Below are 16,682 nucleotides of genomic sequence, written 5' to 3'. Positions count from 1 at the left end.
ATTTGTCTAATTCATCAAAGGAATTTTTCTTCTAAATATGCATGAGGTTATTGGAAACTTACAGTGCAAGAAATAGCCCGTCCACACAAACAAAACCAAGGAAAATTTAATACTGTTTCGTATTTTTAAATCAGCAACAAAGCTACCTACAATGTACCAACTTTTTTGCACTATTGATAATCTGGCAATGAAGATCATTACCCCAGTTATTTACTATCTTGAATTGACATCTCACCATAAACTTAGACTTGAAATAAACAGAAACGTGGAAACTTCTCCTCTGGACTTTCTTTGCAGGACTATTGTTCTTGATGTGCCAGAATCTTTTCATGTCTTCTCATCACTGAAAGAATGTCCAAGTCAATTCCAATTGGCAGAAAATTTTAGATGACGAGCAGGAGACTGCAACAAACAAGAACATAGATGACACAGAGGCTGGGAATGGTTCTGGAACAAAAAGTGCTTCCAATGATCAAGAAGACTATCAGGCATTGAAACCAAAGACACTTGAGATAGGGTCTTTTGAGAAAAACACAAAGCTAATAACTGGGTTCTCCATCTAAGTCCATTGGGAAGCACACTCTCCCCCGATATATTTTTTCCACATAATGGATGATTCTCGACAAGAGACACTGGGCACATGAAGCTTGGGCTCAGCTGACACTGATCACTAACTACTTTGATGATTGATTGTTGAACAGGATGGGATTTTTGAGAAACAAATACTTCATAGCTCAGAGGGGATCCCGATGGACCATCCAATGGAGTAGAAGCAGCATGAGTGAGAGTAAGAATTGCCTGTTGCCATATTGATGGACCTAGAGAATTTGTGATTGACCTTAATATCGGTATATCATCTATATCTGTAGTCTGGATATCTACTCTATCAACATAGAGAATGACATCTAAAGGAAACTTTTTCATATACCTCTTTACTGATGAAAGTATCTTTCTGTTGAAACCTTGATCCTTCATAGGGGCCCTGAGACCAGGTGTGTCAAGGATTTTGATCTTGACTCCGTCTACAGTTCCAGAAACCTCTCTTACAGAAGTTGTGGCAGGTTCAAATGCATCTGTCATGACCACTTTATTGCCAAAAATAGAATTGATGGTTGCACTCTTTCCTACACCACTTTTGCCAAGAACTAGAATGTTCAATGAAAAGTCTAAATCATCCTGAAAATCTTCTTCAATCTTTTTTGCTAATACTTTTGATGAACTAATCACAAATTCTTGATGTGAGCGCCTTCTGATATCTGCAACCAACCTGCATAAAACCTTTGAAACCAAGGAATCTTCAAGAGAGAAATTTATTCGATGGACAAGCCTCAAGAATTTCACACTTATGGTATGTATCTTGTGTATTTTTTCCTTTTCGTTTTCACTTATGTTGTGTTGGAATTGGAACCCAGCTTGAGCATCACCACTTAGTAAGGAACTGAAACTAGCTCGATTTTGAAGGAAATGGGCACTGGATTGATCGGTATAAGCGACTGTAACTGAGTTGCAATCTGATTCACAATCATTATCAAAATAAACTAATTGACTTCTCGCACCATCCTTTGGCAAGTTCGTTCTTGCATGTGGACTCATGACCGTCTCTTCTTCACGAGAGTTCTTTCTGGATCCTATTGAACCCAAAAGAATCGAGAGAGCTGAAATTTGTTCCCTTAACTGCTCAAAGCGGGCTGACATCAACTCTTCCACATCATCATCATCATCATCCAAAGCAGAACCACCTCCTTTTGATTCTTGACTTACATTGCTTAGCTCCATAGTAGCCTCTTTATTTACAGTGTCTCCCGCGTAAAACGTTTCCTCATCTTCACGTGAATGGTAATCACAAAACAGCACATCTTCGTCCAGAACACCTAAAACAGTTTCAGACAGACCCTTTTCCAAATATGTACACTCTTGAAGGAGTGCACGATCAGAAACATCTTGAATTTTATTACCTTCAGAAGCATCACCATTGGATTCAAAACCAACTGAAGAATCATCCAATACAGCTTTTGAGTCAACTACAGATTCAGCTATACTTCCCAGTTTCTCACTTTCACTTCCTTGATGAGAAGCAGCAACAACACCTAGATTTCCATTAGCTGAGATGATTCGAGTTGCTGTAGTACCATATTCAATATTTTCTCGGCAATGTTCTACACTGTTTTCAAAATTCTCAGTAAAGGCATCTGCTAGAGATTCACCTGTTTGTGGATTCTGTACTTCTAAATAGTCAACACTTGTATTCTGCTCCAGCATCATACTATTCAGTTTCTCACTTTCGGTTATGCTTACCAGTTTCTCACTTTCAGTTATACTACATTCAATATTTTCTTGGCAATGTTCGAAACTATTTTCAAAATTCTCAGGAAAGGCATTCGATAGATACTCACATGTTCGGGGATTCTGTTCTCCCAAATAGTCAACACTTGTATTCTGCTCCAGCATCACACTGTCAATATAACCCTTGGCATTGGACTCCAATAAGCTATCTGCATTGGAAGTTTCTTCCACCATATCCGAGGTCTCGGTGTTGTTAACAACTTCCAACTTCCTTTGCATGACATCATCAGTCTCAATAAACTCAACCCTAATTTCATCATTCCTATCTAAAAGTTCGATCTCATCATTTTCAAATTCATTTAAGGCAACACTTACCTTCTCAAATTGCTCATTGTCCAAATTCTCTTGCGAACACTGCGACATGGCATCAGAATCAATTGAACTAGCAGTAGAGTATTCTTCACAAGCTACTCTGATTCGAAGACCTTGTCCATATGCAATGTCATTCTCAGCTTCAATGGAAACATCGGAACCAGTATCTTTCGAAAATGCACCTACAAGATTCTCCGCCACACTCTCAGCACTCAACATTTCACCACAATCATCTTCTTCGTCTTCTTCATCTTCCTCGTCATCGTAAGTAGACAAATGAGCGAAAGGAGTAACACGCAAAGGTAATTGCACGAGAGGTGAAAGTTCTTCGTCAAGTTCAAAACACTCTTCTTCATCTTCTTCTTGAGAAGCGCATTGTGATTGAGCTTCTAGGTCAGAATGTGAGGCGGTTTCGGAAAGAGTGGCGTCACTTGAAAGTTCAAAATCAGAATCAGAATCATCAAGGGTGAGAGGAGCTCGGATAGGAACGGAACTTGAGAGATTCATCTGTTGAGGGAACTCGCCGGCGGTCACAATCGGAGAGGCAGAGACGAATGCCTTCGAATTTGACGCCATGAATGAAGGAGTTGTTTGTTTGTTAGAGATAGCCAGTAGCCACTCTTAGCAGGTGGCTAACCGTCGAATCGAAGCGATTTGAATTTGAATTTGGGCCTTTTGATACCTATGAAGCGATTTTTGGAAATATTTACTTCTCACCCATTCCGTTAACCCTTGCACCCCAACTAATTTAATAAAGGGGAATGCTCCCGTGTCCTTGAGTACTATATCCTCGATCAGTCAAATCATATTACTTTTTTATTTTATTTTATTTTAAATTAAATTAAATTTTTAAAACAATTTGCACTAAAATTACCAACTTAAATGCATGAGTACCAAAATATTTATCTTTAATAAATACCAAATTTACCTTTTTTTTCATCATGAATTTCATAAAAAAGATTATGCCAATTTAAAAAAATTGAAAAATAGAATATTCTAGTTTGAAAGATTCGAATTTTCTAATTTTAAAAATAAAAATTTGAATAGATTTTTCTTTTTTAGAAATTAGTTTGAACGAACTCTAATCCCGTATAATAGAGGAATAAAAATTGAAAACTATTATTAGTTGTTTCATCTGAGTTATTTAAGATATTATAGAGGAATACCGTATAATCTATTTAATTTTAGTAGTTTTAGGAAAATGAATTTTCACATTAAAAGTTTTAAAAATCACAACTTTTTCATGTTCAGAGTACTATAAAAGTTTGTACAATTTTCACCGTGTGAGACGTTAGATATAATAGACTTGATAACATATTTTCTATTTGAAAACTTGAAAGTGTCCCTACAAACCAAAATAATGTTAAATATATTAATAATGACATTATGGATGACAAGTTTGCATTATTCAGGTCAAAATTTTGTCATAAGAGTTGAAGATATGTTGCATATAATTAGTATCAATAGGGATATCAGTGATATTCTGCAACTAACTTCAAAGTTTCTAAAAAAATGACTAGAGCAAAAAATATGTAAAGATAATTTCAAACCAGTATCACGAAGATCACATTTGAAAAGAAATGACATAACTCCTAGAATAAAAGTTATCATCAGTAGGTAACTTATTATGAATTAATATCCAAATAATAATATATCTAGACATTAAATATCTTCATGCCAAACCATTTTGATTAAAGGAAGCATCTGACCAGGAGGCCTTTAAAATTATATGCTTCTTTAAAAGTGAGAGTCATCCATATTGTTCAATTCCAGAATCGTTGATGCAACTCCAAAATGAGGTGTTACGTTCCACTCTGGTGGTGGTGTGGATGGACCTGCAATGTTAGCACTCTAACACCCAAGTCAGTATTTGAACGATATGAAATAGAGTGACACTTGGATGAGAAAATTGTACCTATTTTAGCACCAATGCGATTATTTAAGGATGGATTGGATTGGGCCTTTTGGATTTTTTGGGTATAAGACCGTCCGGAAGAGTTGCCCTTAGGCTTGGTATGTCATGATATATCAAAAGTCTCCTAAAGTGGGTCGTGCATCCCTTTGTCTATGAACTTGTGTCGAAGAGTGGAAAGATTGCAGGGACAACCTCATTAAATCCATGTCTAATCATTGGGACGTTTCGATGAATGTCTTACGCGTGACTCTAGGTAATTAAGCTAAGGAGTGGCGTGTCTGCCTAGTTCACTCGAGTGAACTTGAGTACACTTGTATTTTTTAGGTTCCATTTAAACCGTTGATTATTGATCTTCTAACTTTTCACATTTTATGACTTTGTTTTCTCTTTTCCTTTTCTTATATAAGGTTTCATTTGACATTTCTCACAACTATCTTTTCCCCTTTTGTCTTTACATTTGTCATTTTTGTGCTTTCTTCTCCTTCACGTTATCATTTATACGATTCTTGTTCCCAGTTGTCCTTCAATTTTCTAGGACCTTTACATTGTCGACCCTTCTAAGTTCAAATTGTTTCCTCTTCTTCGTCTTGTTTCTTAGGTACCATTTCTTACCTTGCCTTTTTTTATCCTTTTTTTTGTCTTTCATGGATAACCTAAGAGGTGTACCTGTAAATGAAAATGAAAGTGGTGGGTGACTCTCCCATATCGTCCATTTACGAGAACCTTAATATTCCTTATGATGAGCCATTTGAGATTAACGATATGTTTACTATGAAATTTTATAAACAAAAACAAGTTTCATTTCACTTAAGGGATTAAACTCGAAAAGATCTCAGTACATATTTGTGTGACTCAGACCTTCTCAGACACTCAGTATTACGAATCACGTCTCACTGCTCCTCATCTTCCCGAGCGCGTCATGCGGAAGTTCGGGTACTCAAACCTTCTCAGACACCTTGTTGTATATGCTCCTCCTGCTTTGACACGTAGACTGATGTCTGACATGTTTGATGATTATGAGAATCATTTGTTACCGAAGGAGGCACAAAGTACCATAGCCCTGAGTGACTAGAGCAACATGGACGGGTACATCAGATTGTTCTCCAGGGTGTCACATTCGTATATGGTATATGCTACTCCAAAAGATCCACCGATGTCAGCTCATCAAAAGATACTAGAGGAGGAGGAGACACAATTAGATCATGTTGATGATGTATTTGTCTAAATATCGTTGCATTGTGGAGATTGTGCAGACAAGCATTGACAAAGGTATATTCCATGATATGTCTGATGTGAGGCAGGTCCTAGATGCTATCGAGACGGATGCACTGGGGCATTGATGTACTAGAGACAACGCTGAAAGGATGAGGGGGGATTGATGGCTAAGGAGCCCGTGGAGGCATATCTAATAGGTTACAAAAATACATCTACATAAAATAAACGAAGATGTTTTTCAAAATATTTTAACGTTATTTAAGAATTTAAGAAAGAACTTAAAACGTTCATAGATGCATTTTTAAAATTTGAAAACATTTAAATATAATCAGATGGTACTCTTTTAAAATCTAAAAACATTTAAATATAATCAGGTAGTACTCTTTTAAAATCTAAAAACATTTAAATATTTTTCCGTAGTGCCTAAAGAAATTATTGAGGATTTTTTTTATCACTTAACTATCAAATTCCAACATATCGTTACTATCAAATTCCTAGGAAGCTCCGTAACTTCTGGGCCACAACAACTGATTCGGCCCATAAAGATTATAACCTGAACAGAACCCGCTTCTTCTCTTTCTCTGCATCAATGGCGAGTTCGTCTTGCTTCTTCTCCTTCCACGCGCCTTCCACTACGAGACGAAACTCTCTCATTATAGTCTCTTCAAAAACTTCTCATAGGAAAAACCATTTGCGACCTAAAATTCTCAAAATCCTAACGAAACCCTCTCTACCCATCCCTTCTCCTCTTCCACAACCACCAACACCACAACCCATTCTCTCCCCTCCTCAAGAACATGAACTCAGTGTCGATGTTCCCGCCGACGAAGTTCACGGCAAAGATGTCACCGTCGCTGTTGAAGAGACTGGTGAATTGGAAGAATTACGCGTGTCTGTGGATGCAGCCAAAGACAATGGTGTTTTTGGCAACGTATCTGGTAAGGCTATCTTAAAGTACGGTGGTATGTATTTGATTGGGGCATTTGTGTTTCAAACGGTTATTTACTTTTGGAATTTGGGAAATCAACGTTCTAAATTGAGTGATTTGGAGGTAAGTGAAAAGGAAAAGAGGAATGGGAAAACTGTGGAGGATCAAAATGTGGAAAAGAAAATAGAGGAAATTAAATTAATGGCGAGAGAAGCTAGGAGAATTGAGTTAGAGAAGAAAGGGAAAGAGGAAGAGGACGAGGATGGTGATTCTGAAATTGACGATGAAAGTGGCGTTTCAAGTGGCAAACTTGGTATTGAGAAAGAGGTTGTTGAACGCTTATTGAAGCTGAAGAATAAGATAAATAGTAACAAGGATAGTTCAACGGCATTGCGATTGAATGGTAGTGGAAATTCTGTTATGGGTGGTGGTATGAATGTGAATAAGGGGAAAGAGGGGTTTGTCTTTAAGAAAAAATCTAAATTTAAAAGCCCTTCAACTAAGGATGTGAAAACTCCCAAGGGCTTTTCAGGGACACGAGATTGTAGAGTATCGGGTGTAATACCTCAAGATTATGGAAGTCAGGCTATTGGTCATGCAGGAGTGGTAGATGGAGATAATGAAGTGAATCAACAAGATGTTACACACAAAAATGCTTTCGGTGTTCCATTGGAAGAAAGAGGGAAATCTGTTGAAGACAAGTCCAGGGAAATTGAAAATGATGGGAAGAATGTGGAAAAAAAGATGGAAACACCAAATATTAAAAAAAGCCCTTCAACTAAGGCTGCAAAAACTCCCAAGGGATTTTCAAGGAAACAAGATCGTAGCGTATCGAGTGTAAAACCTCAGGATTATGGAGGTCGGGCTATTGATCATGCAGAAAAATTTGACGGGGATAAACGACTGAATCAACAAAATGTGACATGCAAAAATGCTTCCGGTATTCCATTGGAAGAAAAAGGAAAATCTGTTGATGACAGGTCCAGGGAAATTGAAAATGATGGGAAGAATGTGGAAGAAAAGAAGGAAACACCCAACATGAAAACAAAGGATGGATTTAAGGCCAGAAGTATAAAGAATGGTAATATGTTCAATGCATAACTTATAAATGGCTTTTCTTGTTATTTATACAGTACTTAATTAAACATTTCCAATTGAAATAAAAAGAGCACTGAAATTACATGTGTTTTTAGTGGATTTAGTAAAATCGTTAATATAGGATTGCTTGGGAGAAATTTAGCACAATTTGAGTTTTTTTTTACATGTTTAGGTGGTTTCCCGAAGAATAGTGTTGGGATGTCTTCACCTGAAGTAAGAGAATTGAGGACACAAAACTCCCAGGGTTTTGAAAAGGATAATGTGCACCGTATAAATGGCAGTTCAGGACATGGATTTGCTATGAAAAGTTCAGCACATGAACAACGAAACACTAGGACCGATATGTGGTGGCTGAAACTACGTTATGTTCTAGTACGTGCAAGTGAATTTATTTTGCTTACTTATTTTTCAGTAGCATAACCAGAAAGTGACTTACTAAACAATAATACTACACCATTGTTTATCCCTTCTTAAAGCTGCGTGACCCTGAAATTTTCTAGTTGTATCAAGTATATAAGTTCAACAAAGTCAAATATCCTAGGTTCGTTGGACCTTTTCTTGAAATACACTCGATAATTCTTCTGGTTGCATTGGATTCACGGGAAATAGAAATATGTTTGGTTAATTAATCGTTAGTTAATATGTGCACCTCTATGTGTATCCATTTGCATCTGACCATCAGTCATATCTCTTTGTGAAGGTAATTCTCATGCAAAGAGACTCCAACACAGAAAGTCCGAAAGCTCTCTATAGGTTAAACTTTACCTCTAAGCAACGGGAGCAGGGTAATGATTTCTATACTGTTGCTTTTGAGGACCGCGCTGATGCTAACAACTTCTGTTTTATACTGGAATCCTTTTTTGAAGATTTGGACGACGGTTTTAGTGCCATTGTATTTCCCATGTCAATACAAGTAAGAATATAAGTTTACACATCAAATAAAAACGTCTATGCACTGACATATCAACTAAAATGTCTCACTGTTCTTATCGAGCTCTGCACATGTTAATTGAAATTGATAATTTTGTTTATATTTTTTTTTAGTTAGCTGTTGTGTGTATAATTTTGTGTTTGGTTGATATATGACTTGTCTAAGGGGGGACACGATGTTTTGTAGGAACTGAATGAAGAAATAATATCACAAGGTGAGAAAGTAGTAGTTGTGAAAAAGAGGCAGCTTCAACTCTATGCCGGGCAACTACTTACTGATGTTGAGATGGCATTATGCTCAATAATAGAACAAGATCATAATGTACGTTAATTGGTGACATCGAGATGAATGAAAATTTATCAATTCCCAGAAAGAATGCCCATAGTGAATAAACAGTCATTCCAACCACAGTTAGTGGACAATGAAAATACAGTGCGTCACTTCCATCAAAATCAAATGTTGGAGTTGATGGAACTGCTGAGCAGAGGTGAAGACTGCTTGTCACTACTACTATTGACTGAACTTTGGTGGTAGGTTTCTCTTTGTAAGTTTTTTCTTGTTCTAAAAGTTATATGTTCCATGTAAGTTGCAACATGTCTCACCAAGAGACATGTCTACACCGGAGTCATTAGGATGATCTTATAGAAGTTCTAGGTGATTATTTGGAGTAGGTAATATGTGGGGGAAATTCATAGTTTTGCACTATGTGCAATGAAAATTTTGAAAGTCAGTTCAAATTGCAATAATGCAGAAAGATTTTTTTCCAGAGTTTAGCACAAGTTTCTGTAGCCAACGCATTATGCAAAATGAAGTGTTTGCAGTTCATCTTAACTTTAGTTTCTATATCTGAACTTGTGGATGCTTCATATCTATCTTCACAAATGCAGCTACAAGATTTTAAAGGTTCACGCCTACTTTTTTTTACAAATTGTTTGGAGACAACATTTTTTTCATAGTTATAGTTTGGGGTTTGCTCTTCACACTCTTTACTCCCTTCTTTGTGAAGAGCCACCCTTGTAAAACTTGAAATTGTTCTTCTTAAATTCGGAAGTATACTTTTGTTGGTGTAAGCTCTAGAGGCCAATATTTTTGGTACTTGTATCGAATTATTTATTAATAATAAAAGACATTTTTTTTATTATGCGTGTTTAATAAAGTCCCTGGAATAGATAATCCGTTTAATGTATCAAGTATGACTTAATCATGAGATCACATTAAACATAAGGACACTATTCTTAAAGTATCCGTAGTCAAACTTTATTGTGAAGTGGGATAACATTAAAGCATGAAGACTATTATGTTTGTAGACTGATGATCACGTCTCATGGATCATGGATAAAGAGTTATCAAGTCTTAAACATATGTATGAATATTAAGAGTAATATTCATACTGGATTGACCCGCTATGAGAATACTATATAGAATGTTATGCAAAGTGTCATAAGTTATTCCCATGATGATAATGGTGTATACCACTCTTCGACCTGAAATCACTATGGACCCTAGATGTCGAGTCGAGTGTTTTATTGCTGATCCAACGTTGTCCGTAACTGGATAACCATAAAGACAATTGATGGGTACTCCACGAAACATGCTAAGGGACATGAGTGACCTAGATGGAATTTGCCCATCCTGCGTAACATGATAAATGTCTATGAACCCAATATTGAACTGGACAAGGATGACACGGTCTATGCCTTGTGTTCAATATAGACATAAGGGCAAAAGGGTAATTATACGCATAATTATTATCACAGAAAGATTTGTCAGATCACATGACATTTTCGTGTCTTGGGTAGCAGTGATGTGTTGCTAGATACCGCTCACTGTTTATTATGTTAAATGTGTGATTTAATATAATTGCCAACGTCGCGAAAACCTATAGGGTCACACACAAATGACGGATTGATGAGAAATAGAGTAACTAAGGAACACCGTAAGGTGCGGTGCACTTAAGTGGAATACGAAATATGGTAAGGTACCACACGTTTAAGTGATTTTGGGCATATTATAAGATATAGACCAAAATACACTTAAGTGGGCTTTTTAGCTTGAAGCCCACACAAGTGGTTATATAAATAGAACCCTTGGGTAGAAGCATTGTCACTCTTGCGTTCCGTTTCTCTCTCTCTCAATCAAAGCCTTCATTTGTAGCAGCTAGCACTGAGATTGAAGGAATCCGTTCGTGTGGACGGAGTAGAGACGTTGTCATCGTTCAACGTTCGTGATCGCCACAAGAGGTAACGATTCTATCACTGATCATGCTCATTCGTAAGAATCACTAAATGGAGAAATTTTTAAATTCCGCTGCGCCTTGGATGACAATTCTCCTTCAGTGGTATCAGAGCTACTTACGAAACCATGAATCTGATAACTGTTTATTTTTCTGTATTAATACGATTAAAATAGAATGAATCAAAGATTAAATTGAGATCGATCAAATTATATATATGATATAAGTAATCCTGATGCAAAATACATTATATATGATATAGTGTTCTTGTTTCGTTCATTCAAACACTCAATGGTTGTTTTCCTTTGAGCGATCAATGGTCGTTTGCTTCTTGATCCGACATTAGTATGGTGAAGCAATGACGTGTTGATCAATCATACTGAATCAACAATCGAGATGTGTTTGACAGTCTGAAATTGGTGCATCAGGGTTAGTGACGACACAAGGGTTGTGTTGTTAGAGAGTTATGCGATTGGGGTTGTGACTGCACAAGAGTTGTGCTTTCTAACAAATTTTCGTACAGTGTTAACCGGTTAACGCATATGGTTAACCGGTTAACGCAAGACGGAATACTGTTTTCTAAAAGATTTTCAAACAGTGTTAACCGGTTAACGTATATGGTTAACCGATTAACGCGAAACGGAATACAACTTTCTAATAGTTTTTCAACAGTGTTAACCGGTAAACGTATTTGGTTAAACGGTTAACGCAAAACAAAATACAAATTATGAACAGATTTTCAAACAGTGTTAACCGGTTAACGCATATGGTTAACCGGTTAACGCAAGGCAAAATTCACCCGTTCGGTTAACTCTGCGTAATGTGATCGGTCGTCGAGATTTAATTTGGTTTTAATTAATTAAAAGAATTAATAATAATAATAACGTGTTTATTATTGTCTTGTGGTGGTCGGTTATGACCTTAGTTTTCCTTTATTTTGTTTTGAGTTTTAAAATACGACGTGCGTGTCGTGCCTCTCTTTTAATCTCTCAATGTAACTTCTTTTCTCATCTCACTCCCTCGTATGTAAAACGAGTTTCTTTATGTAATGTAATGTTATGAAGAAAGCAAAGAAGTCAGTGCCAAAGGAGGACAACCTTGAAGATCTTGCTTGGAGAAGCTTATATCGTTATTAGGTTAGCTTAGGTTCTCTCATTGGCTTGGGAGAACAATTGCACTAGGGGCCATAACTGTTTCATTATATATGTATATTGATGCATGTGTATGTATGTTGATGCATGTGAGAGACGATTTATATGATAAATAAGCCGGTGAGATCAGAATAATTGCAAATTCCCTCAAATTAAATATTAAGTTTATGCTTTCCAAGTTTTAACACTCATCAAGACTAGTATCGGATAATGTAGGTTTCGCCTACGCGAGGTGCATGTTCTATATTAGTAAGGTGCGATGGGATAATTGTAATATCCAATTGTTAAAATAATGGGTCAAACTTGACTAAACAAATTATAATAAGATTATATATGTTTAGAAGTAAGAGTTGGGAATTATCCATGTGATGGATTGGAATAAAGAGTTATTCACCCAACTAAAATATTCGAGAGTTGTATTAGATACAATTGGAAGGAGTTCATACCTAAATAACCTAGTTTTGTGTAATCCGCCTACGCAGACTTAGAACGAAGTGAAATATGAATCTCGACCCACTAGAAAATCTTCCAACGGGATTTTCCGAATCAAATGATGAGGGTCATTTGTTTTGAGTAAAATAGTGGGAGCATATTTAATTAAAGGCCTAATTAAATATGTCAATGATACTTATATTTTCATTAATTCTTATGTAGATTACCATGACAACAAACACCTCTAACAACATCTTGCGATCAATCCTTGACAAAGAAAAATTGTCTGGGACAAATTTTATGGATTGACACTGAAACCTGAGGATTGTCCTCAAACATGATAAAAAGCTGTATGTCTTGGAGAAACCTGTTCCTGAAGAGGAACCTCCTAGTTCTGCACCTAAGGCAGAAAGAGATGCTTATAAGAAGCATGTCGATGATGCCAATGAAACTGCTTGTCTCATGCTAGCTACCATGAACTCAGAATTGCAAAAGCAACATGAGAACATGGCAGCGTTCGATATGATCGAACACCTGAAGATGCTCTATCAAGAGCAAGCGAGGAATGAGAGGTTTGAAGTTTCAAAAGCCCTTTTTCAAGGCAAGTTAGCTGAGGGAGCCCCTGTAGGTCCCTATGTGCTCAAGATGATTGGGTATGTGGAAAACCTTGAGAGATTAGGTTTTCCCCTCGGAAAGGAACTTGCGACTGATTTGATCTTGCAATCGTTGCCAGATAGATTCAGTCAATTTGTTCTAAAGTTCAATATGAATGATATGGACAAATCTCTTCCTGAACTGCTCGCCATGTTAAGAACTGCTGAGCAGAATCTGAAGTCAAAAGGGAAGTCCATTCTGATGATCGGAAATGGAAAGAGACAGAACAAAAGGCCCACTAAGCAGGGTGATAAAGGGAAAGGCAAGGAAGTTGCCAAACCCAAATCCACCTTTGCTGCTTTAAAGCCTAGTGGAGGCATAACAAAAGAAGACACCTGCTTCCATTGCGGTAAGACCGGACACTGGAAGAGAAACTGCCCAAAGTACCTAGAAGATAAGAAGAATGGAGTAGAGACTTCAACTTCAGGTATTTTTGTTATTGAAATTAATTTATCTACTTCAGCATCATGGTTATTAGATATTGGATGCGATTCTCACATTTGTACAAATGTGCAGGGACTAAAAAGGAGTAGAGATTTGGCAAAAGGTGAAGTCGACCTACGAGTTGGCAATGGAGCAAAGATTGTTGCTTTAGCTGTAGGAACTTATGTATTGACTTTACCTAGTGGTTTAATAATTCAGTTAGAGAACTGTTATTATGTACCTGCAATTAGCAGGAATATTATTTACGTTTCTTGTTTGGACAAGTTTGGTTTTTCATTTATAATAAAGAACAATTGTTGCTCAATTTATTTAAATGATATATTCTATGCTTCTGCACAAATGAACAATGGACTATATGTCCTTGATCTTGAAATGCCTATTTATAACATTAATACTAAAAGGATGAAACCTAATGAGTTAAATCCAACTTACCTTTGGCATTGTCGATTAGGCCATATAAATGAGAAACGCATTTCCAAACTCCATAAAGATGGACTGTTGGACTCTTTTGATTATGAATCATATGAGACATGCAGATCTTGTTTAATTGGAAAGATGACAAAGTCTCCATTCACAAGAAAAGGTGAAAGAGCTAATGATCTTTTGGCCCTCATACATACTGATGTATGTGGACCACTGAACATACCAGCCAGAGGAGGTTTTTAGTACTTCATCACATTTACTGATGATTTCAGTAGATATGGTTATGTGTATTTAATGAAACACAAATCAGTGTCCTTTGAAAAGTTCAAGGAATTCAAGAATGAAGTACAAAACCAACTAGGTAAGAATATTAAAACTCTTCGATCAGATCGAGGTGGTGAGTATTTAAGCCTAGAGTTTGATGACCATCTAAAAGAGTGTGGGATCCTATCCCAACTTACTCCTCCTGGAACACCCCAATGGAATGGTGTATCTGAGAGAAGAAATCGAACCCTGTTAGACATGGTCCGATCCATGATGAGTCACACCGATCTTCCAAACTCCTTTTGGGGACATGCACTATTGACAGCAGCTTACACACTTAACCGTGTTCCATCCAAAAAGGTTGAGAAGACACCATATGAGATATGGAGTGGTAAGAAACCACATATGTCTTACATGAAGATTTGGGGTTGCGAAGTTTATGTGAAACGACAAATTTCAACTAAGCTTGAGCCCAAATCTGACAAATGCTTATTTGTGGGGTATCCTAAAGAAACAAGAGGGTATTACTTCTACAATCCTTCAGAGGGCAAAGTGTTTGTCGCTCGAACTGGAGTTTTCCTAGAAAAGGATTTTATTTCCAAAGGAATCAGTGGGAGGAAAGTAGAGCTTGAAGAAATTCAAGAATCACAAAGCATCGATACACCTATGGAGGAATTAGAGCAGGAAACACAAGTAGTTGTGGAAGAGCAACCTGCTCAAGTAGAACAAGACCAATGTAGGTCAAGCAGGATACGTCACCTACCTGAGAGATATGGATATCTCATAACATATCAAGGTGATGTATTACTCATGGATCAAGATGAGCCTGTGACCTACCAAGAGGCCATAACTGGTCCCGAGTCTGAGAAGTGGCTAGAAGCCATGAAATCTGAAATGGATTCCATGTACACAAACCAAGTTTGGACCTTGGTAGAGCCTCCTGTAGGAGTCAACCCTATAGGATGCAAGTGGGTCTTCAAAAAGAAGACTGACATTGATGGTAAGGTACATACCTATAAGGCAAGACTGGTTGCAAAAGGATATAAACAAATTCATGGGGTTGACTATGATGAAACCTTTTCACCAGTTGCAATGCTTAAATCTGTTCGGATTTTACTTGCTATCGCTGCATATCATGATTATGAAATATGGCAGATGGATGTCAAAACTGCTTTTCTTAATGGGAATCTTCTTGAGGATGTGTACATGACACAACCTGAAGGATTTGACATGCCAGAAGAAGCCCAAAAGATATGTAAGTTACAAAGGTCAATCTATGGATTGAAACAAGCTTCCAGAAGCTGGAATCTTCGTTTTGATGAAACAGTAAAACAATATGGATTCATCAAGAACGAAGATGAGCCTTGTGTCTACAAGAAGGTTAGTGGGAGCATGATCGTTTTCCTGGTATTATATGTAGATGACATATTACTTATTGGAAACGATATCCCTACCCTGCAACAAGTAAAGTCTTGGTTGGGGAAATGCTTTTCTATGAAGGACCTAGGTGAAGCAGCCTATATATTAGGAATCAGAATCTATAGAGATAGATCACAAAAACTGTTTGGCCTAAGTCAGAGTACGTACATAGACAAAGTGGTGAGACGCTTTAATATGCATGATTCCAAGAAAGGATTCATACCTATGCAACATGGCATGTGTCTATCAAAAACACAATCCCCTTCAACTGAGGAAGAAAGATATCGCATGAATAAGATTCCATATGCATCTGCAATAGGATCTATCATGTATGCCATGTTATGTACTCGACCAGATGTCTCGTATGTTTTAAGTGCAACGAGTAGGTACCAATCTGATCCTGGTGATGCCCATTGGGTAGCTGACAAGAATATCCTTAAGTACGTGAGAAGGACTAAGGACTCATTCTTGATATATGGAGGTCAGGAAGAGTTGACTGTATTTGGATACACCGATGCTAGCTTCCAGACAGATAAGGATGACTTTAGATCGCAATCTGGTTACGTGTTTTGTTTAAACGGTGGCGCTGTGAGCTGGAAAAGTTCAAAGCAAGATACATTTGCTGATTCTACAACTGAGGCCGAGTATATTGTTGCCTCAAGTGCAGCAAAGGAAGCTGTTTGGATCAAAAAGTTCATTAGTGAACTTGACATAGTTCCTAGCATTGTGGATCCCATTGGTCTCTATTGTGATAACAATGGTGCTATCGCACAAGCTAAGGAGCCTAGATCTCACCAATGATCCAAACACATACTTAGGCGTTATCACCTCATTCGAGAGATAATAGATAGAGGAGATGTGAAAATATGTAGAGTACCTACACTCGACAATATTGCTGACCCACTGACAAAGCCTTTTGC

At 37.2% G+C, this 16,682-nt stretch overlaps 2 protein-coding genes across 2 annotated transcripts; one reads left to right on the top strand and one right to left on the bottom strand.

Annotated features, from left to right (window-relative positions):
• Positions 1-520: 520 nt before the first annotated feature.
• On the bottom strand, positions 521-3,402 carry LOC127073297 (translocase of chloroplast 159, chloroplastic). Its single transcript, XM_051014444.1, has 2 exons — positions 929-3,402; positions 521-818 (listed from the first exon to the last, which is right to left on the bottom strand). The coding sequence occupies exons 1-2, from the start codon at positions 3,229-3,231 to the stop codon at positions 728-730; spliced, it is 2,394 nt and encodes a 797-aa protein (XP_050870401.1). The 5' UTR covers positions 3,232-3,402; the 3' UTR covers positions 521-727.
• A 2,861-nt stretch (positions 3,403-6,263) lies between these two features.
• On the top strand, positions 6,264-9,573 carry LOC127073296 (uncharacterized). The gene is made up of 4 exons (XM_051014443.1): positions 6,264-7,794; positions 7,984-8,183; positions 8,512-8,724; positions 8,929-9,573. The coding sequence occupies exons 1-4, from the start codon at positions 6,375-6,377 to the stop codon at positions 9,070-9,072; spliced, it is 1,977 nt and encodes a 658-aa protein (XP_050870400.1). The 5' UTR covers positions 6,264-6,374; the 3' UTR covers positions 9,073-9,573.
• The last annotated feature ends 7,109 nt before the right edge of the window (positions 9,574-16,682 follow it).

The sequence above is a fragment of the Lathyrus oleraceus genome, chromosome 4, assembly GCF_024323335.1.
Source record: "Lathyrus oleraceus cultivar Zhongwan6 chromosome 4, CAAS_Psat_ZW6_1.0, whole genome shotgun sequence".
Classification (NCBI taxonomy): domain Eukaryota; kingdom Viridiplantae; phylum Streptophyta; class Magnoliopsida; order Fabales; family Fabaceae; genus Lathyrus; species Lathyrus oleraceus.
Note: the sequence above shows the minus strand (reverse complement) of the source record. Positions and strands in the feature narration are given on the sequence as shown.